The following is a 25352-nucleotide window of genomic DNA, read 5'->3' as shown; positions in this document are numbered from 1 at the left end:
GGGACCTGGGTGTATATGTGCCTAAATCATTGAAAGTGGCAGTACAGGTTGAGAGAGTGATTAATGAAGCATATAGCATTTTAGGCTTTATTAATAGGGGCATAGAGTTGGGCGCCACACTTTAGGAACGATGTGAAGGCATTAGAGAGAGTGCAGAAAAGATTCACAAGAATAGTTCCCAGGTTGAGGAACTTCAATTACATAAATAGAATTGAGAAGTTGGGGACTCTATTCCTTGGAAAAGAGAAGGCTGAGAGGAGATTTGCTAGAGGTATTCAAAATCATGGGGGTCTGGACAGAGTAGATGGGGGAGAAACAATTCCCATTGCTGGAAGAATCGAGAAAATAGGGCACAGATTTAAGGTAATTGACAAAAGAAGCAATGGCGACAGGAGGAAAATGTTTTTCAGGCAATAAGTGGTTAGGATCTGGAGTGCACTGCCTGAGAGTGTGCTGGAGACAGGTTCAGTCGAGGCATTCCAGATAGAATCGGATCATTATCTGAAAAGGAAGAAGATACAGGGCCATGGGGAGAAAGTGGGGGAGCGGCACTAGATGATTTGCTCCTTCAGAGAGCCAGCACAGATATGACAGGCCGAATGGCCTCCTTTTAAGCTAAAACCATTCGGTGATTCTGTAGAACCATTCTGGTGATTCTTATCTGCATCCTCTCTAAAGCCAGCCTTCCTAAAGTGTGGTGCCCAGAATTGGACACAATACACCAGGTGAGGCTGAACCAGTGTTTTATACAGATTCATCACAACTTCCATGCTTTTGCATGGTAAAGTCCTGAATCCTTAGAAAAATATCCCACTCTCCCCTCAACACAGAAACATATCCTACTTTCCTCTATCCTCACCACAGGAACGTAACCCTCTTTCCTCTCCCCTTTTCACAACAGATCAGGGAAGACGGTGGCATAGTGGTAATATCACTGGGCTAGTAATCCAGAGGCCCAGGCAAATGCTCTGGGGACAAAAACAAAAACAGATGCAAAAACTCAGCAGGTCTGACACCATCTGCGGAGAGGAACACAGTTAACATTTTGAGTTCCTGTGACTCTTCATCAGAACTAAGGAAAAACAGAAATGAGGTGAAATATAAGCTGTTTGAGGGGGGTGGGACAGGTAGAGTTGGATAAGTGGAGGTAAAGAAGAGATTGCCAAAGATGTCATAGACAAAAGGACAAAGGGATGTTGACGGTGGTGATATTAGCTAAGGAATGTGCTAAAGGTGACATTAAGGGTAGAAAGCAGGATGAGCAAGTGACAGATGGCCCTAGTGGGGGTGGGGTGGGGGGAAGGGATCAAAATAGGCTGAAAGGTGGAGATAAAACAATGGATGGAAATACATTTAAAAATAATGTAAATAGGTGGGAAAAGAAAAATATATTTAAAAAAATATTTTAAATATTTTAAAAATTATAAATTATTGGAAAAAGGGGATCGGAAAGGGATGGAGATGGAGGAGAGAGTTCATGATCTGAAGTTGTTGAACTCAATATTCAGTCCGAAAGGCTGCAAAGTGCCTAATCGGAAGATGAGGTGCTGTTCCTCCAGTTTGCGTTGAGCTTCACCGGAACAATGCAGCAGGCCAAGGACGGATATGTGGGCATAAGAGCAGGGTGGAGTGTTGAAATGGCAAGCGACAGGGAGGCCTGGGTCATGCCTGCGGACAGACCGAAGGTGTTCTGCAAAGCGGTCACCCAGTCTGCATTTGGTCTCTCCAATGTAGAGGAGACCGCATTGGGAGCAGCGAATGCAGTAGGCCAAATTGAGGGAAGTCCTCTATCCAGCTCTACTTTTCCCACCCCCCTCAACCAGCTTATATTTCACCTCATTTCTATTTTTCCTTAGTTCTGATGAAGAGTCATACGGACTCGAAACGTTAACTGTGTTCCTCTCCGCAGATGCTGTCAGACCTGCTGAGTTTTTCCAGCTATTTTTGTTTTTGTTTCAGATTTCCAGCATCCGCAGTATTTTGCTTTTATCTAAATGCTCTGGGGATATGGGTTCAAATCCCACCACGGCAAATGGTGGAATTTAAATTCAATTATAAAAAAACTGTAACCTAAAGCTAGTCTCAGTAATCAGTGGTCATAAAAAACCCACCTGACCCCTTTAGGGAAGGAAATCGGCCATCAATACTTAGTCTGGCCTGCATGTGACTCCAGATCTGAAATGGCCTAGCAAGACACTCATCCCAACAAACGCTTCCCCAAAAGATACCCCACTTATTACCCCACAAGGATATATCCCAAAAGATACCCCACTTATTATCCCACAAGGATATTCTACCCTGACTCAAGGCCGTATTCTTTTTCTGCACACTTCTGCACATACCCCACTTACTCTTCTACTTCACAGTGTTAAATATTGCATGACACTCCAGCGAAGCACCTTGGGATGATTTATCTTTTAAAAGTGCTGTATAAATTCAAGTTGTTGCTTCTGTTATTGTGAAGGGTAGTATGAAGTACATCAATGTTCAGTGTTGGGACCACTGCTGTTTTAATATATATGAATAACTTGACCTCCTTTGTGCTGTATTATTCTTTGTTTCTAAGGATATATCCAATTCTCTTTCAAAAGTTACTGTTGAATCTGATTCCAGCAACCTTGCAGGCAGCACATTTCCGATTATATGGGTTCATCATAACAAGAATAGGAAATATCATTAACTGAGGATCGTTGCTCCTGAATTATAATTAAAGACCCTGTATCAGGAATTATACACAACTGGAGGGGATGGAGAGCAGTGTGAATTCTTGGATGACATGAGTGACTAATAGGGATTGATCAATGGGATTTCACAAAGCATTGTTGCTGTCCATCTGTACAAACACATGAGAATGTTGAGACTGCACCAATTGTTAGATGTGACAGCTAAGCCTGGGTTACAGGAAAATCAGATTCTTGTAAATGTTGAAATAGTTAGAAACTTCTTTCCTTGTTCCTTTTAATTTACCCTAGCAGTGCATATTATATTTTAACCAACTTCTCATTCTAGAATTGATGGTGGACTTGTGCCAAGAGGCACTCTTAACAAAGTGTTACCTTCCATTTAAAGTATTTGATGGAGCTTGGTTAGAAATAACCCAATTTGAAATAAGTATACTTTTTTTTTAATACAGTCAAAACGAAAGGGAAGAGTTTGAGGGTGAATTCAAGCAAAAGTATGAACGGGAGAGGATCATGCTGAGCGAAGACAATAAGAAGTTATCAAATGAACTTGATAAGGTGAGACTGCCCCAGGGTTCTGTGAGACATATTGTGTCTGTATGGTGACCGATTCACGATGGCTTGAACTACTGAAGGCAATTGAGTTTTGGATGGAAAGGTTTTGTGACTCATTTTGAATATTTGTACTGATTGATATGGGTCTACAGCTAATTCAGCATTTTGTTTTTACATTCCCAAGTTTCGCATTGTTTTGATTGTGAAATAATTGACCCAGGATCAGTCCTTTGTGGCTGATTTACATTTATGTAATGAACTTCAGACGAAAAGATCATTCTTCACAAGAAATGTCATTTGAGATATCAGTCTGGGGGAATCATTTCATACAGCATGTCTACTAGCTATTTATGTTTCGGTATCCGTTCCATGTCTAAATCCAAAAGGATGGTTTATCTGTTGAATATTAAAGCCAATCCTTGCAAGATTCTTGCTTAGCACTGATAGCCTTATTTCTCAAAGAGTTGGTAAAATATTAACACCTTTCCTTTAGCAAGTTAAATCGTAAGATTATGCAAAACTTGTATGTGAATTTATGGTAATTCATGAAACTATAAAAAGTAACTCCTTCTTTAAAATTATTTCACAATCAGAATTTAAAATTCTATAAGCTTGGGTTTAATGCCTTAATCAGAAATAATATTTGCTTTAATTTGTGTGCAAAAGCAGAATACATATCCTTGGTGCTCAGCCCATCATCAAGATGCATCTCTGAAATGCAGAGAGTCAAAATAAGTTGCAATTGGCATGCTCTACAAGGACAAATTTGAGGATGTATTGCAGAAGGAAAAATCACTCAAATTTGAGCATATAACCTATGTTTATACTGCAGTGCAGTCCTGAAGGTGAGCTGTGATGGTGTAGATCCCATCCTTCAAATTAAACCAATGTCCTCACTTTCCTGTTGAAGATGGTGTTGTTTGAAGAGCAGGATAATCTATATCCTGCTCATCATTCCTCAATCACCCCAAACACATTAACTGGTTAGTCAGCTATATAAATGAAAACCTTTTTTTATTACCTGTTCCTGTGACATGAGTGGCACTGGCAAGGCTTTGTTGCCTGGTGGCTGTTCAGATAAACCATGTAATGTGGGATCGGAGTCACAGGTGGGCCCTCCAGGTCATGACGTTTTTTGGTTTGCACCTTTTCTGAGAATTCATAATCATTCAGGTGAAGGGTACACACTGGATTGTTGCACCCTGCACTTTTTCTTTACAGGCGCTGACTGATCTGTGTATTTGTAAAATCTGCTGTTTTTATTCTTTTTGGAAGCATATTGTCTCAAGGCAAGGAATCAACACGCTGAGGTGGGGGTGGCAGGAAAATCCGGTGAAGGCAGAAAATATAATCTAAAAAATTATCTACCATGTAATGGACTACTATCTAAAACCTCTCAAACAGGCTTCTGAATGTGTCTTGTCACTCAATGAGCTACCAGAACACACAAAGAAATCTGCCAGTTAGTGCAGTTCGACATCTATTTTTCACTTTTATTTAATCAATATGCACACCCTTCCTTTCTCAAAACTTAACTTCTTGTTGTCATGAATTTTGATGGAGCTTTTATGGTGACATTCCTTTTGATATTTCAAATTGGTGCTTATAATCTGAATTCCCAAGTGCCTATATGAGGCTAGAATTGGAGAAGTATAGATATATCTGAGAGTTGTCAGGCTGGCGGAGATTACAGAGATGGGGAGAAGCGAAGCCATCAAGGAATTTGAAAACAAGGATGATAATTTTTAAATCAAAATGTTGCTTAACCAAGAGCCAGTGTAGGTCAGTGAGCATTGGAATAGTTTTTTTTATTCATTCATGGGATGTGGGTGTTGCTGGCTATGTCAGCATTTATTGCCCGTCCCTAATTGCCCTGTTCAGAGGGCATTTTAAGAGTCAACCACATTGCATTGGGTCTGGAGTCATATGTAGGCCAGACCAGGTAAGGGCAGCAGATTTCCTTCCCTAAAGAACATTAGTGAACCAGATGGGTTTTTATGACAATTGGCAATGGTTTCATGGTCATCATCAGACTTTTAATTCTGGATTTTTATTGAATTCAAATTTCACTGTCTGCCGTGGTGGGATTCGAACCCGGGTCCCCAGAGAATTACCCTGGGTCTTCTGGAATACTAGTCCAGTGACAATACCATTATGTCACCATCTCCCCAGTTGTGAGAATGGGTGTTTTTTTAAAAAAATATTTTGCGGAATATTGTGTTGTTCTGTAAAGAAGGCTGGGTGGCTGTGTGTGTGATTTAATTAAGAGGGCAAGAGGCTAATAGAAGTCAGGCTGCCTGGGTATTTGGAAGCATGAAAAGGTTAAAGGTGTTAAGTTTGAGGTACAAGTAAATAGGTTAGATCTAACATTTGCATTTTAGTTAAATTGGGAGGTTATTGAATTTCAGAGGAGTCAGAGGTGGCAAGGAAGAAATTTGCATCCTGCAGGAGTCCATTGGTAAATAGTAGTGGGGTATTATATTTCCATTGACCCAAAAGCAAAGACAAGATTGAAACATGAAAGATCTCATATTTGGAAGTGCTTGAATTTCCAAGGGGTGTGAGAACAATGGGACTGAGATGAAAGGGAAAAAAGGTATATTAGAGTTACTTTGGATAGCTGTTGGGGAGAGAGAGTTAGAGATAGCAATTGAGCTGGATAGCTGTCGAACTGTAAAGCTGGAGATGGCTGGAGGTAACTGGAGCTGTTTGAGTTGTTGAGAAGTTTTCGGCTGCAGCAAGCAGTTTGATTCTGAAGTGAATTCCATAGCAGAGTGGAAGAGGGCACAGGACATGTGGTACATCTTTATTGAAGCTACAGCTAAGTGATATTACTGGATTCCATATTTAAATATCTATAAGGGAGTGTTGCCTGGAAAGTGTTTGCTTGTGGGTTTGACCAAGTAGAGAGTTTTGGAGGAATGTTTTGTAAGACTAACCCTAATTGTGTAACTGTAATCTTGTGCGCTGAAGTGTTTTTTTTTGTTAATAAAACTTTTACTTGTAATTTTCAAAAACCCAAATGTATTACTGGACCCCTCACTCCTGAGATTGGGCATGTCGTCTTGTTATCAAAATACAAAAAAAAGGTTGTGGCCCTAAGGTCAAGTTTCCCTCTGGGATTTGGTTTGTGCAGCAGTTAACACCGGCTGCGGTCATAACAAATTTGGGGGCTCGTCCAGAATTATTAAAATTCTTTGTTTGGGTTGGAGTTTGTGAACCCAGGAGATACGAGTACGAAAAAAATGCTGAACCCTTGTGTTGAGGGGTTTTAAAGTGGTTAGACTGCGAAATGGCATTGGCAATTGCTACGACTTTTCTGGGAGTGGAAAATGTATCTGTGGAGTATTTGAAAACTCTGACTAAAACTCAGTTGAAAGAGTTAGCAGAGAAAGTGCAGGTGGAGATAAAAGCGGATTTTCGTAAGGCTGATATGGTTAAAGTACTTACTCAGCATTTAAAGTTGGAGGAACGGGTATCTGAAAGTAGTGAGTCACAGCTGGAGGTAGTAAGACTTCAGTTGCAAATGAAGCAGCTTGATATAGAAAGAGATAGAGAAAGACAAAAGCTTGAATTGAAAGAAAGAGAAAATGAAAGAGAAATGAATAAAACTGGAGTTAGAAAGAAAAGAGAAGGAAAGAGAAAAGGATAGATTAAAAGAAATAGAAATAAAAAATCTTCAATAGGAAAGAGAGGAGTAGGAAAAGAAAAGCTTACAAGAGATAGAAATGTGAAGGCATGAACTTGAACCATAGAACACTACAGCACAGAAAACAGACCATTCGGCCCTTCTAGTCTGTGCCGAAATATTATTCCACTAGTCCCATTGACCTGCACCTAGTCCATAACCCTCCAGACCTCTCCCATCCATGTATCTATCTAATTTATTCTTAAAACTTAAGAGTGAGCCCGCATTTACCACGTCAGATGCTAGCTCGTTCCACACCCTCACCACTCTCTGAGTGAAGAAGTTCCCCTTAATGTTCCCCCTAAACCTTTCCCCTTTCACCCTAAAGCCATGTCCTCTCGTGTTTATTTCTCCTAATCTAAGTGGAAAGAGCCTACTCGCATTTACTCTGTCTATACCCCTCACAATTTTGTAAACTTCTATCAAATCTCCCCTCATTCTTCTACGCTCCAAGGAATAAAGTCCTAACCTGTTTAATCTTTCCCTGTAACTCAACTCCTGAAGACCCGGCAACATCCTAGTAAATCTTCTCTGCACTCTCTCAATCTTACTGATATCCGTCCTGTAGTTAGGCGACCAGAACTGCACACATTACTCCAAAGTTGGCCTCACCAATGTCTTATACAACCTCACCATAACATCCCAACTCCTATACTCAATACTTTGATTTATGAAGGCCAGTATGCCAAAAGCTTTCTTTACAACCTTGTCTACCTATGACGCCACTTTCAGGGAATTATGTATCTGAACTCCCAGATCCCTTTGTTCCTCCGCACTCCTCAGTGCCCTACCAATTACTGTGTATGTCCTACCTTGGTTTGACCTTCCAAAATGTCACACCTCACACTTTTCCGCATTAAATTCCATCTGCCATTTTCTGGCCCATTTTTCCAGTTGGTCCAGATCTCTCTGCAAGCTTTGAAAGCCTTCCTCGCTGTCCACAACACCTCCAATCTTAGTGTCATCAGCAAACTTGCTGATCCAATTCACCACATTATCATCCAAATCATTGATATAGACAACAAACAACAATGGTCCCAGTACAGATCCCTGAGGCACACCACTAGTCGCAGACCTCCAGTCTGAGAAGCAATCATCCACTACCACTCTCTGTCTTCTCCCACACAGCCAATTTCAAATCCAGTTTACAACCTCTCCATGGATACCAAGTGTCTGAACCTTCTGAACTAACCTCCCATGTGGGACCTTGTCAAAGGCCTTACTAAAGTCCATGTAGACAACATCCACAGCCTTTCCTTCATCTACTTTCTTGGTAACCTCCTTGAAAAACTCTACAAGGTTCGTTAAACACGACCTACCACGCACAAAGCCATGCTGACTATCCTTAATCAGCCCTTGGCTGTCCAAATAATTATATATCCGATCTCTCAGAACACCTTCCAATAATTTACCTACTACTGATGCCAGGCTCACTGGCCTGTAATTACCTGGTTTACTTTTGGAGCCTTTTTTAAACAACGGAACAACATAAGCTACCCTCCAATCCTCCGGCACCTCACCCGTGGCTAAGGACATTTTAAATATTTCTGCCAGGGCCCCTGCAATTTCTACACTAGTCTCCCTCAAGGTCCGAGGGAATATCATGTCAGGCCTGGGGGATTTATCTACCTTTATTCGCTGTAAGGCAGCAAGCACCTCCTCCTCTTTAATCTCTATATGTTCCATGAAACTACTGCTTGTTTCCCTTCTTTCCTTATACACTATGCCAGTTTCCTAAGTAAGTACTGATGCAAAAAAACTGTTTAAGATCTCCCCATCTCGTGAGGCTCCACACATAGACGACCACTCTGATCTTCAAGGGGACCGAGTGAGGAAAGAGAGAGGGAAAGAGATTGGGCAAGCTCAACTCAGTCAGACTATTTAGAGATAGTGGGGGGGTCAAGAAGGGTGGTGGTGGGATAAAACTGGATGTTGTCAGTGTTTAGGTTCTTAATCTGGAACTTGGATATTCCTGTAGTCCCACTGCTCACTGAGCAATGCTATACAAGGTGTACTAGTAAAAAAGTTATTGGATAAATGCCCCGAACCATAGACAATGTGCCACATATTTTATGTTAACTGTTCCAAGCTCTTCGCCCTCGAAGGCAGTGTGGAGCCCAATGTAAATTTCAAATCCATGTTCCATGTATCATAAACTCTGCTACTAACAGATCTGATTTGGATTTGCCCACCAACAAAGCAACCGGGTTGGAACAACCCTGTGCAAGCCACACAATTCAAACAGAACAGACCTGTGAATAAGAAATATAAGAGCTGGAGAACTGAGTCATCTTGGCTTAGAGGGGCTGCATTGCTATGGACCTCTTGCTCTGGGTCACAGTTGGGAACATCTGAGTTAGATCATTGCAACTCCCCATACTCATGAGTTATTGTGTCTCGCTGCCAATGATATATTTTTTATATATTCATTCACAAGATGTAGGCATCACTGGCTGGACCAGCATTTATTGCCCATCCCTAGTTGCCCTTAAGAAGGTGGTGGTGAGCTGCTGCCTTGAATCACTGCAGTCCATGTGCTGTAGGTACACCAACAGTGCTGTTAGGGAGGGAGTTCCAGGATTTTGAACCAGTGAAGGAACAGCAATATGGAGAATGGTGAGTGGCTTGGAGGGGAACTTGCAGGTGGTGGGGTTTCCATACATCTGGTGCCCTTGTCTTCCTAGGTAGTAGAGGTCGTGGGTTTGGAGGGTGCTGATGAAGGAACCTTGAATTGCTACCATGCACCTTGTAGATGGTACACACTGCTGTCACTGTGTGTCAGTGCTGGAGGCAGAGAATGTTGAAGGTGGTGGATGGGGTGCTAGTCAAGTGGGCTGCTTTATCCTGGCTGGTGTCAAGCTTCTTGAGTGTTGTTGGAACTGCATTCATCCAGGCAAGTGGAGCGTGTCCCAGCACACTCCTGACTTGTGTCTTGTTGATTGGGGACAGGCTTTGGGGATTCTGGAGATGAGTTACTCTTCAAAGAATTGTCAGCTTCTGATCCGCTCTTGCAGCCGCAGTATTTATATGGCTGGTTCAGTTCAGTTTCTGGTCAATGGTAACCCCCCAGGATGTTGACATCCCTTTGTTAATTTCAACAATATAACTCAAAAAGGTCATCTTGTTACTGCTGCCGAGTGAGGACTGGAAATAACCCTGAGTACTTGAGTGGGTAATATATAAACTAATTTGTTGCAACTCTTGCTCTTGCTTTCATGCAGCTCACCATCATGTTTGAGAAGCTAAGTACAAGCAACAAACAGATGGAGGAAGAGTTACGGGACCTAGCAGACAAGAAGGAATCTGTGGCACACTGGGAGGCCCAAATCACAGAGATCATCCAATGGTTAGTACCTTCAAATGTATGTTAGCTCTGTGCAGTTTAATACATGTTGCTGAGTAATGCTGGAGAAAAATGCTGACTTTTACAATTGTTTAAGGATACTTTTATTCTGGAATTCTACAGTTAGCACCAATCAGCTTTGCAGTTATAATGTAAATCCAGAGGCGAATGTCTCTCTTTATATTTTAGAATGTACTTGAGAGCTCCATGTTAGTCAGCTGTATGAATTATGACATACCTAAAAAGCTATTAACTGGCTTGCACTTCTATAATATATTATACACAGTATATTTCATTGCACTCTATAGTTTGTTACATTCTGGGAAACTCTGTAGTTCATTAAACACTGGGATTTTTCGATCATTCATTATGCTTTGGGAAATCCCAATAGTTCATTACACTCAATAATTTCCTTATAGTTCATTACACTCTGGGAAACTTAGTTTTTATTATGCTCTGGGAAGCTCGGTAGTCCATTACACTTTGGGAATCTGTAATTCCTTACACTCTGGGAATCTGTAATTCATTACACTCTGGGAAGCTTGGTTGTTTATTGCTCTTTAGGAAGCCCTGTAGTTCATTATACGTTGCAAAGTTGTGTAGTTCATTACAATCTGGGATCCCCTGTAGTTCATTACAGTCTAGGATGCTCTGTAGTTCATTACATTCTGGGAAGCTCTAGTGCATTACAATCTGGGATGTTCTGTAGTTCATTACATCCTGGGATGCTCTGTAGTTCATTACACTCAGGGATGCTCTGTAGTTCATTACACTCTGGGAAGCTTGGTTGTTTATTACTCTTTGGGAAGCTCTGTAGTGCATTACACCCCAGAGAGTTCTATAAGCTATTTAAAATCTCTCATGTTTTGCAAGAGTTGACTACCTGTTGTGGTGTTGTATAGTTCATTACTTAATGAAGAATATTAAGTGGGGATTTTCAAGACTTTGACTCAGTCAAGCCAAAGGAACAGTGATACGTGTTCAAGTAAGGATAGTGGGCGATTTGGATAATGGTGTTTCCAGGACATTGCTGCTCTTCATCGTCTCTGTGCTAAAACTCAGATATCCAGGCAGCGAAGAATGGATTCCTGTGTTAGTCTTTGTAGATGTAAACTTTTAATTAGAGAAACTCGGGGATGCTCTGTAGTTCATTACATGTTGTGTACCTCCAACTACTCTTTTAGCCTGCTCCTTTTTTAAACCAATTAAACAAATTAATTAATTAATTAAAAGCCTTTAAAGGGACACTGAACCAAACCTGCTTCTAGAGATATGAGCACTGCCAATTAATGCCCACCACCTGAATACAAAATACCCCCATTTGATATACAATTAAAAACTCGTGGTAGAGGCCACAGGACTTCAAGGTGGAGGTGCTGTTGAAGCAACTTTGCTGAGTTGCTACAGTGCTGTTATGCTGCGTGCTGCAGCCCTAGTGTGCAAGTGGTAAAAGGGCTGAATATTGTGTATGCAGCAGGGCCACCCATGAAGCAAAACATTCTGTCCTAGATTAGGAGTGTTGTGACATAACATATCCAGACAAATCACATTTATTTCAGCGTGCTCCTGCCAAGCTTCTTAGGTGGTGGAGAGGTCGGAGTACCCAGCTGTTGCCTTGTTCCTATAGCCAGTGTTGATATAGCTGATCAGGTTTAGCTTCTGGAGGATGGTGAACCCACTCCCCCCCAACTACACGGTGTCCATTTTCAGGATTAAATCTGTGATGAGGTCTGGAGGTAGATGGTTCTGGCGGAACTAAATTGAGCATAGGTGAGTAGGTGCTATCTCATGGCATTGTTACTGAGTCCTTTCATCACGTCATTGGTGATGGGGGAGCTACTTGATTGAGCAGTATTTGGTGGGTTCATTTATCCTTTTTATGGATTGATGCTATTACGACCAGTTTCTGGGTGAGGTTCCTCTAATTTTTGTTATGCTCCCGGATGAGGGATGAACTGGCTCCCCTTCTTTATTCAATCCCCTCAGTTGGTCGCAACAAGGTTAATTTAGAAAGGATCCCTTGAGCGTCGTGGACACCTTTTCCCAGTCCAAATGTATTTATGTTTTGGCAGAAGCCAATTTAACCAGGCCTTCTAGATCAAATAAAGGGTAAGTTTATTAGTTACTAAAACCAAGAACAAAAAAATGATGAAAACACAACACACATACATACACACATTAGAAATGAGAAGTTGAGTCCAAAAGTAAAATTTAAAAAAACATATGAATCAGTCTTTGGCTTGTCTGGGAGTAGATGGTAGAACATTGCAGCTGTGAAGTTGGGTGATTCAGGTTCAGCTGACTTTGGCAGTTGAGCAGTTAGTTTGGAGCCACTTGGTTCTGCAGGTTAGCTGAAGGAGTTGTCCTGTTTCCTTTTTGACTGTTGTTTTTTGACTTATGGCTTGCCTCCAGCAACAGAGAGAGACTTCTGTTATCTGCAAGCTGCAGGGATACCTATTTGATGTTCTTCAGCTGTGACCTTCACAACACGCACTAGAACACCAGAACTAGCGTACACAGATCAGGTTTGCAGCTGGCCTTTTAACCCTTTTTCTTGTGTATTCCTGGAAGGGAAAAACAGACATGTCTTTCACTCAGAATCTGCTTTCTTTCAACTCCGATCATGTCCACATTCTGAGCCATAACTCAACAGGAGATGGTTTCTATTGAGATGGTAATCTGTCTCCATTGTCTCCGTAACCACAGGAGATTAAAGTTCAGTTTTTTGCATTGCATCTCTTCCTTTGAAGTGTCTCTGTCTGAAGTAGACCTTTTTAGGTGCAACATTCCGTTCTCCCTGGACTAGTCGGTCAAGTGTAATCCACATAGGAATTTTCCAGCAAATGGTCATTTTACATTTTCAGCTAGCTTTTGCTTGTTTGTCTTTTTTTAAAAAAAAATTATGCTTTCCTTTAAAAAGCTCACTATGCCCGAAAGTAATTCGGGGCAGTGATCTCTGTCATGATAATGCATATAACTAAGTTTCCATTTTGTTAGATAGATGCAAGTGTTATAGTCCTAATGAAACAGCTTGACTAAGCTGTCTAGTTCTAAATATTAGTTCTATGGCTGGGATGTTGTACAGGCCCATAGCCTTTGCTATAACCAGTGCTTTCAGCCACTTGTAATATCATTTGGAGTGAATCTGTTTGATTGAACCCTGGTCATCAATATCTCCAACTCAGGAGGAGGCCAAGTAGGATGCACTAGGTACCTCTGGCTGAACTTGCCTGCAAACATTTCCTCCTCACCACTTTTGCTGTGCTGTCTTTACCATGGTTGAGAATAGATTATGTCCATGGAACATTCTTCTGTTAATTGCATGATTTTCCACTACCATTCTTGATTGAATGTGGTAGGGCAGAGAGCTTTCCTCTAATCCATTGGTTGTGGCACTGTTTTGCCTTGCTTTACAGCCTGCGCTGCTTCTTCTGTTCACCATGCAGAGAGCCCTATGTTGTAAGTACAAGAGGTTGGTACTTGTTAAGAAATAGTTGGTGCTGCTACCGATTCATCTTTTACGCCTTACATTGAAACAGGATTGATTACCCAGCTTGATGGTGATTGAGAAGTGAGAGATATGCTGGATATGAGGTCTCTGAGGTGTGATATACACTTCTGATAATCTGCAGTGCCGAGCAATGATAAGTATTGGGCTACTAGATCCATCCTAGTCTTTCACAGTGTGGAGACAAGACTTAGATAAAGACTGGAAGGGGTCGCATATACAAATGCTAATATGTTGTGATATGTCATCGACAATTCAGTTGTTGAGGCATACTCAAGTAAGTTGTTCCATTGTGTTAGATACCTCACCACCAGAGACAAGATTAGCTTGGCAGCTCTGTCATTTAGGACTTGGCCAGCTTGGTGAATGGGTGGTGCAGGGGGAGAGGTGGGGCGGGGAGAGAGAGAGTAGGACTTTTGAGGAGAGCAATTTTTCATCGAAGATGCATGTTTGCAAGGCTGAACAGCAATCTGGAGTGGACCATATATTGAAATAGACAGGCCACCCAGAACTTGATAGTTCAGTGAATTTTAAAATATCAGCTGCGATGGGAAAAAATTTAGTGTTCATGAGTTTTTAGTCTGCCCAGTACAAAGAAACTTCAGGGAGAATATTGATTCCCGCCAAGCCAGATGTCAGTCTTCAGTAGATTCACTCCACATGATATCAAGAAACACCTAAGTGCACTGAATACCGAAAAGATGATGGACCTCCACAATATACCAGCTGTAGCGCTAAATACTGGTGTTCCAGAACTGGGGGTAAGTGGGGGTCATGAGTTGGCTTTAAGTTGGCATGGGGTTATGAGGGGCCATGGGGGTGGGGTGAGGGCTTGTATGGGATAGAGGACCTAAAATCTTCCGAAGTAACTGGGACCAAGTTCCAGGGAACCGAGGTGGGCCTTCTAAGCAGCCCACCTCGGTATTCACCCTATGTGCTGTGTCCTCCTCGCATTTGCTTCATTTGTCAGTGGGCCCAATTTCATCCCCCCCCCACCACTCCGACATCTGGAACAAAAATTTTGCGATTTAGAGCACTTTTTACCAAGGCCAATCCAGCAAGGCTGCCTCAGCAGCCAGAATCCAGCCCTACAATCCCTGTTTCTCTCTCCATGGGTGTTGTCAGACCTGCTGAATATTTCCCAGCATTTTCTGTTTTTATAGTCGTAAATATTGGCTGCTTGACTGCCCCACCCCACCCCACCCCACCCCACCCTCAGCAAGTTCCCTTTCCCCAGTGATATACCTGACAGTCAGTATTGGAGCAAAAATATATGGGAGACAAATGGACTAACAGGAAATAAAGACAATACAGATAATGCTGCTCTCTCTCACTAAGGGATACCTTTTGCTATGGCCTTAATTTTGCCCCCTCTTGTTAGATAATTGGAATAATTCCGACGACCTACATAAGCTAAATATACTAAATCTGCCCTAACATCCCAGCTAAGGAGAGGATATGTGAAGGTGAAACACTGAAAGGAGGATTTTTTCTAAAATTCGCTCACTCAACTATTTTTCTTCATGTGAACATACTGCCCTTTCCATTTTTGTCAAAAGATCCTGAATTTCAGTTTGATGTTAAAAGAAAGCTCAATGTTGATCATGGCTTGTGTTGAGTTTGCTGATAATTAAACATTGCTCATGCTGGCTTGGCCACAGCATTACTAGCAGTGGTTTAGGAAATGAGTGTGCATCTCACTGAATATAATGTGCACCTCTGCACAGGGGATTATCTTAATATGGGATTACTGGACCTGATCCAACAACAAAATAGCAGTCTAGCCAAGTGAAAACAGATGTTAGACCAGCCGCAAGTTAAGTTGGGGGGTGGGGGTGTGCGGGTAAAACAACTTTGTGGTGATACTTATCATATTTGAGGTTTCACTTTGAAAAACAAACCTGTAAGTTCACTCCAGTGTGTAAGTGTGACATCTATAGCATTACAAACTTTCAAATTAATCCTGATCGCCTAAGTGAAATCCTTTTCATTGAGCTTCTGACTTGCTGTAAAAGCCCTTAGTCCAGTACTAGGCCCATACTGCCTTGAATTTCCCCCTGTTCTATTGGGAGTAGGTGATTTTAACCCATTGAATACTTGAAATGTTTCTTTAATTCTGGGAAAAATGGCATTTTATATGATTAAATAACTTTTTTTTCTAGCTTGCAATGTGCACCAGCTCACTTGATAGTGCTCTTGCCTCTGAGCTTTAGTTTTGGGATTGAACCCAGAGTCTAGGCTAGTACTGCAGTAAAGTACTGAAGGGAAGAGCTGCACTGTTGGAAGTGCTGTCTTTCAGAGAGGTGGTAAAGCAAGACCCCATCTGCTCCTGTGGTTCAGGTGAATGTTGAAAACCCTGTGAGATTTGTCAGAGATGAGCAGGGAATTCCCCCAGTCTCTTGAGCAACCCTTCTCCCTCAACTGAAAAAGTAGATTAACTAGTCGTTCAGTTTATTGCTGATTGTAGCATCTTGCTGTGTACAACATAGTTGCAGTAAGACTATTGGAGCTGATCCAACAGAAATAATACTGACTGCACTTCACAGTAATTAATTGTATGTGAAGCATTTTGCAATCTGTTATGGTGTCGTATCAATGCAGAATTTTCTTTGCAAAGGCTTAACATTGGATCAAGTAACCAGCACAAATAGAACATTTCAGGGTAAATTACAACACATGGAATTCCTGCATTATTCCAGGTTTTACTTCAGTTGTTTTATTTGGCAAGATGGCAGAGTGGCAGAACAGAGCCACAGAACATTATTCATATCGGCATAGCAACCTAGGTGGTCTAAATGACCGAGCAGCAACTACTCTAAGGAATTTTTTAAAATGCCTAACCATCCTTCAAAGTAATTAAATGGAAGGGAAGGGGAATGTGTTGGGAAACACTCCACTACGGTTCTCATTTGCTTCTTGCTGAATTATGTCTCGAAGTAGACCTAATGTGCCCAATCCTAAATAAACAGGAGCAGATGTGCACTTTTTAACTGTGACAGGTGATGAATAGCATTTTGTTTAAGTATTTATATTTTTTCAATGATTTGGAATGATACACTTTTGTAATTGTGTTCATTTTTATTTTAAATGCATTCTCCTTATTGCAACACTCTAGTCATTGGACAGCCTGGGTGCTTTAATGCAATGCTAATTTTATTGGTTTTGAAAATAAACCTCTTATACCCTATTTATTAAACATCCAAACCAGTACATAACACTGGAACTGATTTCACACCTTGGTAATGCCTCTCTCTTCATGACTGCTTCAGTGTCTGATGATTTGAGCTTTTGTCAGCTTTGAAACTCGGTCATCTTGTGCCACCTTGTGTTCACTAGGAGCTTTTCATCTATATCCACATATCTGACTGAAAATCATAGATTGTTACCGCACAGAAGGCAGCTATTTGGCCTATGGTGTCCACACCGGCTCCCTGTAAGAGCTAGTCCCATTCCCTTTTGTCTTTGTCCTGTAGCTCTGCAATTTTTTTTTCAGATAATTGAAAGCCACGATTGACCCTGCCTCCACCACACTGTCCTCATAGTTCACTATACTTCCAAGTTTTGTGTCATCTGAAAATTTTGAAGTTATGTTTTCCGTGCCCAAGTCTAGGCCATTGGTATTGATCATCAAAAGCAGCAGTCCAAAAACAAACCCAGAGGGAACCCTGCCATATATCTTCCTCCAATTCTAAAAGCAACCATTCACAACCACTCTGTTTCCTTTCAATCAGCCAGCTATGTATCCAAGCTGACACTCTTTTTTATTTCATGGACTTCAACTTGGCTGACAAGCCTATTATGTGGCTCTTTAGCAAATGCCTTTTCAAAATCCACATACACTACATCAACAGCATTATCCTCATCAACCCACCTACTTCACTGAAAAACAAAATTAGTTAAAACTATTTTCCCTTAACAAATCCGTGCTAGCTTTACTTAATTAACCTACCCTTGTCCCTGTGACTCTTAATTTTGCCGGTTATCATTTCTGAAAGCTTTCCCGCCATCAAGGATAAACCGACTGGCCTCTAATTGCTGGGTTTATCCTTACACCCTTATTCGATAAAGGATATGTAACATTTGCAATTCTCACTGTCCCCTGTATCTAAGGAGGATTGGAAAATTATGGCCAGTACTTCTGCAATTTCGATCCTTCATTCCCTCTGTATCCTTGGATGTATCTGATCTGGCCCTGGTAACCTATAAACTTTAATTACCACTAGCCTTTCTAATACCTCCTTTTTATCAATTTTAAGCCCATCCACAGTGTCTACAACTTCGGCAGTATAGTCTTCCTTGGAAGAAAAATGAAAGTTTGTTTATTATCTCAGCTATGCCCTCTGCTTCCACCTGTAAATCACCTAGTCCCCTAATTGTTCCCATTCTTCCTCTCACCATCCTTTTATGATTTATATGCCTTTAGGACTGTTGGATTCCCTATTATGTTGACTGCCAGTCTCTTCTCAATTTCTCTTTGGTTATTTCATTTTTCACTTCCCCTCCAATGGGCAGTAATAATAAAGAAAATTCTTGGCTCAAAAAAAATTGTCCCAAAACATTCTTTTGAAAGTAGTTATTTTTTAAATTTATTATACAGCTGTAGCACTTAAGTGTGTTACATCAGTGTTTTTGTGACACAGTATGTGTCTCGGAATCTGTGACGCTGACAAGACAGAATTTATGTACCATCCCCTTGTTGTACTTGTCATCTCCATCTGAGCTAATCAATTCAGAAACGATGGTCCTCCCTCAAATATCTCACTGGTTCATAAAGGATTCCAGGACTTCTGTCTCCACTACTCCTGCTAGGGGTTCATTCCATGCGCTGATCACTGTTTTTTTATATTCTTTTATAGGCTGTCAACATTATTGGCTAGGCTAGCTCATATTGCCCATCCCTAATTTCCCTTGAGAAGGTGATGGTGAGCTGCCTTTTTGAACCGCTGCAGTCCATCTGTTGTAGGTACCTTGACAGTGCTGTTAGGTAGGGAGTTCTAGGTCTTTGACCCAACGACAGTGAAGAAACTGTACCACAGTTCCTAGTGAGGAATGGTATGTGGCTTGGAGGGCAACTTGCAAGTGGCTGTGTTCCCATGCACCTGCTCCCCTTGTCCTTCTAGGTGGTAGAGGTCGTGGGTTTGGAAGGTGCTGTTGAAGGAGCCTTGGTGAGTTGCTGCAGTGCATCTTAATTCCAGATTTATTGTGAACTAGTGTGCCCAGAGTGTTGTGTTGCAAGTCCAGTAACATTACCACAACACCAGCTTTTCTTGTGTATGAGAAAAAAAAACTTGCTACCAGTCCTAGATTTACCTTCTCCCATACCTCTTATTCTACTGCCACAGTTCAGTTTGAAGTAATATTTACAGTAATTAAAATATAAAGCCAACTGACATTTTTCCCTTCTCACCTCACTATCTCCCTTCCCGCTGCTCCTAGCACAAAGGAAGATAGTTGTGGTTGGTGGAGGTCAATCAATCATCTCAGTCCCAGGACATTTCTGCAGGAGTTTCTCAGGATAGTTCCCTAGGCCCAACCTTCTTCAACTGATTCATCAATGACCTTCCCTCCATCATAAGGTCAGAAGTGGGGATGTTTGCTGATGATTGCACAATGTTCAGTACTATTCACGACTCCTCAGTTACTGAAGCAGTCTGTGTCAATATGCAGCGAAACCTGGACAACATTCAAGCTTGAGCTGATAAGTGGCAAATAACATTCGTGCCACACAAGTGCTGGGCAATGACCATCTGCAACAAGAGATAGTCTAACCATCACCCCATGACATTACCATCGCTGAATTACCTCACTATCAACATCCTGGTGTTACCATTGACCAGAAACTGAACATGGACCAGCCATATAAATACTGTGGCTACAAGTACAGGTCAGAGGCTGGATATTCTGTAGCAAGTAACTCAACACCTGACCCACCAAAACTTGTCCACCATCTACAAGGCGCAAGGTGGGAGTGAGAGAATACTCGCCACTTGCCTGGATGAGTGCTGCTCCAACAGCACAAGGAGCTCAACACCATCCAGGACAAAGCAGCCTGCTTTATTGGCACCCCATCCACTGCTTAAACATTCACTCCCTCCACCACCGACACATAGTGGCAGCGATGTGTAACATCTACAAGATACACTGCAGCAAATCACCAAGGATTCTTCAACATCTTCCAAACCTCTACCACCTAGAAGGACAAGGGCAACAGTGTTCCCAAGCATCTATCACCTGCAGGTTCCCCTCCAAGCCATATTGACTTGGAACTATATGCCCCTTCCTTCACTGTTGCTGGATAAAAATCCTGGAACGCTTACCCTAACAGCACTCTGGGTGTACCACACCACATAGACTGCAGTGGTTCAAGAAGGTGGCTCACCACCACCTTCAAGCGCAATTAAGGATGGGCAATAAATGCTGGCCTTGCCAGCAATGCACAGATCCATGAAGGAATAAAAAATAAACATAGGATATGTGGCACAGACACAGACCTCCTCCCATCTTTTCTCATCTAAATCTACCATCTATTCCCTCCTCCCCCCAGTATTTGTTTAGTTCCCCTTAAATGCATCTTTACTATTTGCTTCAAGCATTCCTTGTAGTAGCGAGTTCCACTCACACCTCTGTATTGTTAGTTATCTTACATATCTGTGTCTAGTTCCCTCTGAGCTAACTTCAATGGGGAGGTGGTGGCATAGTGGTATTGTCACGGGACTAATAATCCAGAGACCCAGGGTAATGCTGTGGGCACTTGGGTTGAAATCCCACCACGGGCAGATGGTGAAATTTGAAATCAATAAATTTATAATCTTGCTGATTTAAAAACCCATCTGGTTCACTACTGTATGTTAGAGAAGAAATCTGCTGTTCTTACCTGGTCTGGTACATGTAACTCCAGACCAGCAATGTGGTTGACTCTTAAAAGCCCTCTGAACAATTAGGGACAGGTAATGAACACTGGCCTAGCCAGCAACGCCCACATCCAATGAACAAATTTTTTAAAACTCCTGTCAAGACTGCATAGCCCAACACCAGGGATAAGGTCTCTTTGCTCCCCTCTCTCACCCACATCCAAGACAAATGAAAAAGTGGTAGCTCTGAAAGAAATTATGCTGGATGATCAGGAATGTGGACAACTGAGTTACAGCCATTGGTGCTTCCACAGCACGTCGTGAAGCTTCCTATCATATGATATATAGAACTCTGTAATATGTGATGAAACATTGAACCCTGTAGGAACCTGCATTTCTTGGCAAATAAAGGAGTAAATATAGTACATTGTATTCAGTAACTTAAGTTGATCAGTTCCTACCTGACTCACTGAAAGCTAACCATTAGAGAATGGTTCTCTCATTCTCAGATTGCAATGTTCCTTCATCTGTAATCAAACCAGAGAAAAGGCTATTGCTTTGCTGATAATTATTTTCAATGTTAATGAAATTGTAATTAAAAAGTGCTTTCATTATTGCCCTAGCCCTGCCAGGTTCACAAAGCAAGGGTCCTGTCATTCAGCCACAAAGCAATTGTGAAACTGCTGGGACTTGCTGCAACTGGTAACCCATGAGATCTGCTGGAACAACAGGCGTCCCAGCAGCTGATCTTTGCAAACGCTGCCAGTTTTGTACCAGCCTTACTGCCAGCCATGTAAGGCTGCAGCTTGGGGCATTCACTGACTGAACACAGATCTCTCAAAGTAAAAGCACCTGCTGCTGAATATTGCATCCATTTTATTGATTACCTCATTCACTTCTCCGAGTAGTGATCAGTGTGATCTTCTTGCCTTTGTGTTTTCAGGGTGAGTGATGAGAAAGATGCCCGAGGTTACCTTCAGGCACTGGCAACCAAAATGACCGAGGAGTTGGAGTCTTTGAGGAATTCAAGTTTAGGAGCACGAGCAACAGTAAGGATCTTTTTTCTTTAACTCTAGGCTGTTAAAATCCATTAACCTTTTTCACTCCAGTACCAAACTTTAACGAACATACGGACAAGAAAAGACCAACTGGTACATCGAGCCTGCCCCACACCATGAGAGCTGGTTTATCAGGGCTAAACACTTCTTCCTAATCTCCCCCATGTCCCACCCACCCTGTGTACTCAACCTACCTCCTTTTTAAAGTGTGCTGTCTTCTTTATGGCTGAATCCTCACCACTAACGTCAGTCCAGAGAAGGTTCACTAGCTTGATCCCAGGTATGGAGGGATTTTCTTATGAGGAAAGGTTGAGTAGGTTGGACCTGTACTCATTGGAGTTTAGAAGAATGAAAGGCGACCTTATTGAAACATGTAAGATTCTAAGGGGGCTTAACAGGGTAGATGCTGAGAGGTTGTTTCCCCTTGTGTGAGAGTCTAGGATCAGAGGGCATAATCTCAGAGTAAGGGGTGCCCATTTAAAACAGATGAGTTGGAATTTCTTCTCTCAGAGGGCAGTGAATCTGTGGAAGTCTTTACCGTAGAGGGCTGTAGAGGCTGGGTCGTTAAGTATATTCAAGGCTGAGATAGACAGATTTATAATCAGTGAGGGAATCAAGGGTTTTGGGGAAAAGGCAGGAAAGTGGAGTTGAGGTTTATCAGATCAGCCATGATCTCATTGATTGGCAAAGCAGACTTGATGGGCCGAATGGCCTACTTCTGCTCCTACATCTTATGGTCTTCATGTTGCTTGAACTTGTCAGTAATGGAAAAAACTGCATAAATTTCAAAAGGCTAAGGAGCCCTGAGCCATCCGAAGGAGGTTTGTTGTCACTTACATCCTTTTACAATATGGTGCACAGGTCCACATAAGCAATTCACCAAACCATAAAACTAGTAAATTCTAGTAAAATGGATGCAAAACATTTTCACCAGTTAGATTCCTCCTCCTACCTTCATTTGAAATCTAAGCCTCAGCTGGAACTTGCAGCTACTGATGGTAAATTCTGACTGTGTGAAAGAGATGCTTCTTGGGAATTGTTTATCTTTTAAAAGGAACAAATTGACAGGATATACTGTAATACATTGTAAATAAATGGTTCTCTTTCTGTCATTTTCCCTTCTATAACTATCTCCGTGTCTCTATCTCTCTCAGGATATGCCATGGAAGATGCGCCGGTCTCAGAAAGTGGACATGTCAGCTCGATTAGAACTACAGTCGGCACTCGATGCAGAGATCCGAGCCAAACAGTCAATCCAGGACGAGCTTAATAAGGTCAAAGCAGCCAGCATATCTACTGAGTGGTGAGCTTACTAAATATGTAGAAACTTGTCCAAACTAAGAAGTGCCTGCTTTTCCCAGTTATGGTTCAGCTTTCTCCCAATACATCTTTTACCTGTATTCAAAATTACAAGGCGGTTCCCATAAAGTCAAGTATCCTCAGAGAACAACTTTGTATTCTTATAAAAGCTGTGTCTGATACAGTATTCCCAGAGTTAAAAATTACCCTTTTATTGTACCACTGGTCACTGGAGATGGTGCTGAATCCTGACACTTACTCTCTTCACTTTTGAAAAAGGAGAAAATCCCAGACCAGAGTGTACAAGGTGTATTTATTTGAAGCAGTAAGATACAGAAATTATTGAAAGCACTATATTTAAGACAATAAAGGTAGAATTAGTTCACAAGTTTGAGAATATATTTCAGAATGTATTTCCTACATATCTTGGAAAGGAACCAGTATCATGAATGAAACAGTCCCTTGAACACCTTCACATTGTAACCTCGGATGGGGTTGACATGGGATCTCAAACCATGGAGTTCAGTCAGAGCTATACTTTTATACCAAAAGAATCCTTTCAATTTAGAAACACGCTCTTTGGAGTTGACTGGCAACCAGAATTTGCACATCGTGGAGAAAGGTAGTAATACGCAATATTAATATCTCGCTCCAAACATCACACCTTAATGGTTCAGCTGTCGCAGCGCTTGACTCTTCCTACTTTCCCATCTGTCAGTCTGTATATGTAAACATCTAAAACAGCCTGTTTCAGCTCCCAGCAGCCATTAAATTTAATTACTGACCCGAGACATTGACATTGGGGAAATATCCACAACGGACATCTCCCCGTAGTATAGCTACATGTGTGTTTTGGTCTTCCTGGCAACAGAATAAACTTTGCTCAGCAATAACATTTCCTGAAGTGAAGTTTTAAACCACATTTAGTCTATTTAGAATAGAGTAAAATATAATATAGAAATCTTCTGTTCTGTGTCCTGTCTGACAAAATAGACAGGAGTTTAAATGTCTATCGGTAGACCTTTGCTTGATAAAAAGTGGAAAGAATCCTGTGGAACTAATGCTTAGACCTATTAATATGAAGTAGAGCATGTGGAGTGTGCCCCTGTAGGAGATCATCTAGATAACAGTGACCATAACAATCTGGTTCAAAGTAATTATGGAATGAGACCTGAAAATAGCAATTATAAAAGTGCTCAACTGGGGAAAAGCTAATTTTTGTGATTTTATGAAGGGATCTAGCATAAGTCAGTTAGAAAAGGTGATTCCCAGATAAAACAGTAACAGAGCAATGGAATTCATTTGGGGAAGAGAGAGAGTTTGTATGCAAACTAGGCATATTCCTTTGAAGGGAAAAGATAGTGTCCAAAGCTAATGTGCCCTGGATGAAAAAGTTGAAATAAAACAGAAAAGGGCTCAAGACAAATGTCAGGAGCAAGGTTCAGGCAGATTATGGAAAGAAGAGGAGCAAAGTGGAAAAAGTTCATATGGGAAGCAAGGAGAAGTTTCAGGAAAAGCTTAGCAGGCAACAGTAAATTGAAACCTAAAATATTTTATAAATATAAAAAGTGCAAATGGTTCACCAGGGAAGGGGTTGACCAAACTGACATAGGCCAATGACTCAGGATTTAAAGGGTCAGACAGAGATATAAGGCAAAAACTTCAGAAACTTAGGAGTAAGTGCTCTCAGAATGACCTTCCATTGAGCATTTGAGCTATACAGCCCAGAAAGAATTCATTTTTAATTTTTGCTCTTTGCTTAGCTAGCTGAAATCATTTGGGGTAGCGACAGAGCAGCACAATTGGCCTCACTGTGTAGGATTAGGGAGGACAAAGTAAGTCTGGGCCACTGCTTAGCCTCCATGTCCGACCCATTGGACTCAACAGTAAACAGACCTAGCAACTTCTTGGCCATTCAACAGTGAATGGTGCCGATCCCAGTCCTGGTAACATGTGGATGCTAATCTCCCAGCAATTTCACCCAGTTAAAAGCCTTACATAAGAATATAAGAAATATTAGTAGTCCATTCAGCCCTTCAAGCCTGCTCCGTAATTCATGGTTCATCTGATCAAGGCTTTAACTCCACTTGCTGTCTACAACTCCCATGTAAATCAAAAATCTGTCTAATTCAACCTTGAATATATTCAATGACCTCATCTGTTCTCTGGGTAGAGAATTTCAAAGATTAATGACCCTTTGAGAGAAGAAATTCCTCATCGCCATCTTAAATGGGAGGCCCCTTGTTTTGAAACTATGCTGCCCAGTTCTAAATTCCCCTACAAAGGGAAATATCCTGCCCGTATCTACTCTTTCAAACCCCCTCAAACAAATCTTGTGTTTCAAAACGATCACCTTTTATTCTTCTAAA

At 41.5% G+C, this 25352-nt stretch overlaps 1 protein-coding gene across 6 annotated transcripts in view; it reads left to right on the top strand.

The window, feature by feature from the left end:
• The window catches only part of LOC144681055 (serine/threonine-protein kinase MRCK alpha-like), a 607421-nt gene that overhangs the window by 487888 nt on the left and 94181 nt on the right, over positions 1 to 25352 (top strand). For all 6 annotated transcript variants that reach the window (XM_078542748.1, XM_078542747.1, XM_078542746.1 and 3 more), the window contains 4 exons: positions 3134 to 3239; positions 10146 to 10270; positions 21570 to 21675; positions 22839 to 22987. In XM_078542748.1, the coding sequence (XP_078398874.1) occupies positions 3134 to 3239; positions 10146 to 10270; positions 21570 to 21675; positions 22839 to 22987 (486 nt within the window). The remainder of the gene's footprint in view (positions 1 to 3133; positions 3240 to 10145; positions 10271 to 21569; positions 21676 to 22838; positions 22988 to 25352) is intronic.

This window comes from Cetorhinus maximus, chromosome 5, assembly GCF_964194155.1.
Source record: "Cetorhinus maximus chromosome 5, sCetMax3.hap1.1, whole genome shotgun sequence".
In the NCBI taxonomy this organism is placed as follows: domain Eukaryota; kingdom Metazoa; phylum Chordata; class Chondrichthyes; order Lamniformes; family Cetorhinidae; genus Cetorhinus; species Cetorhinus maximus.
Note: the sequence above shows the minus strand (reverse complement) of the source record. Positions and strands in the feature narration are given on the sequence as shown.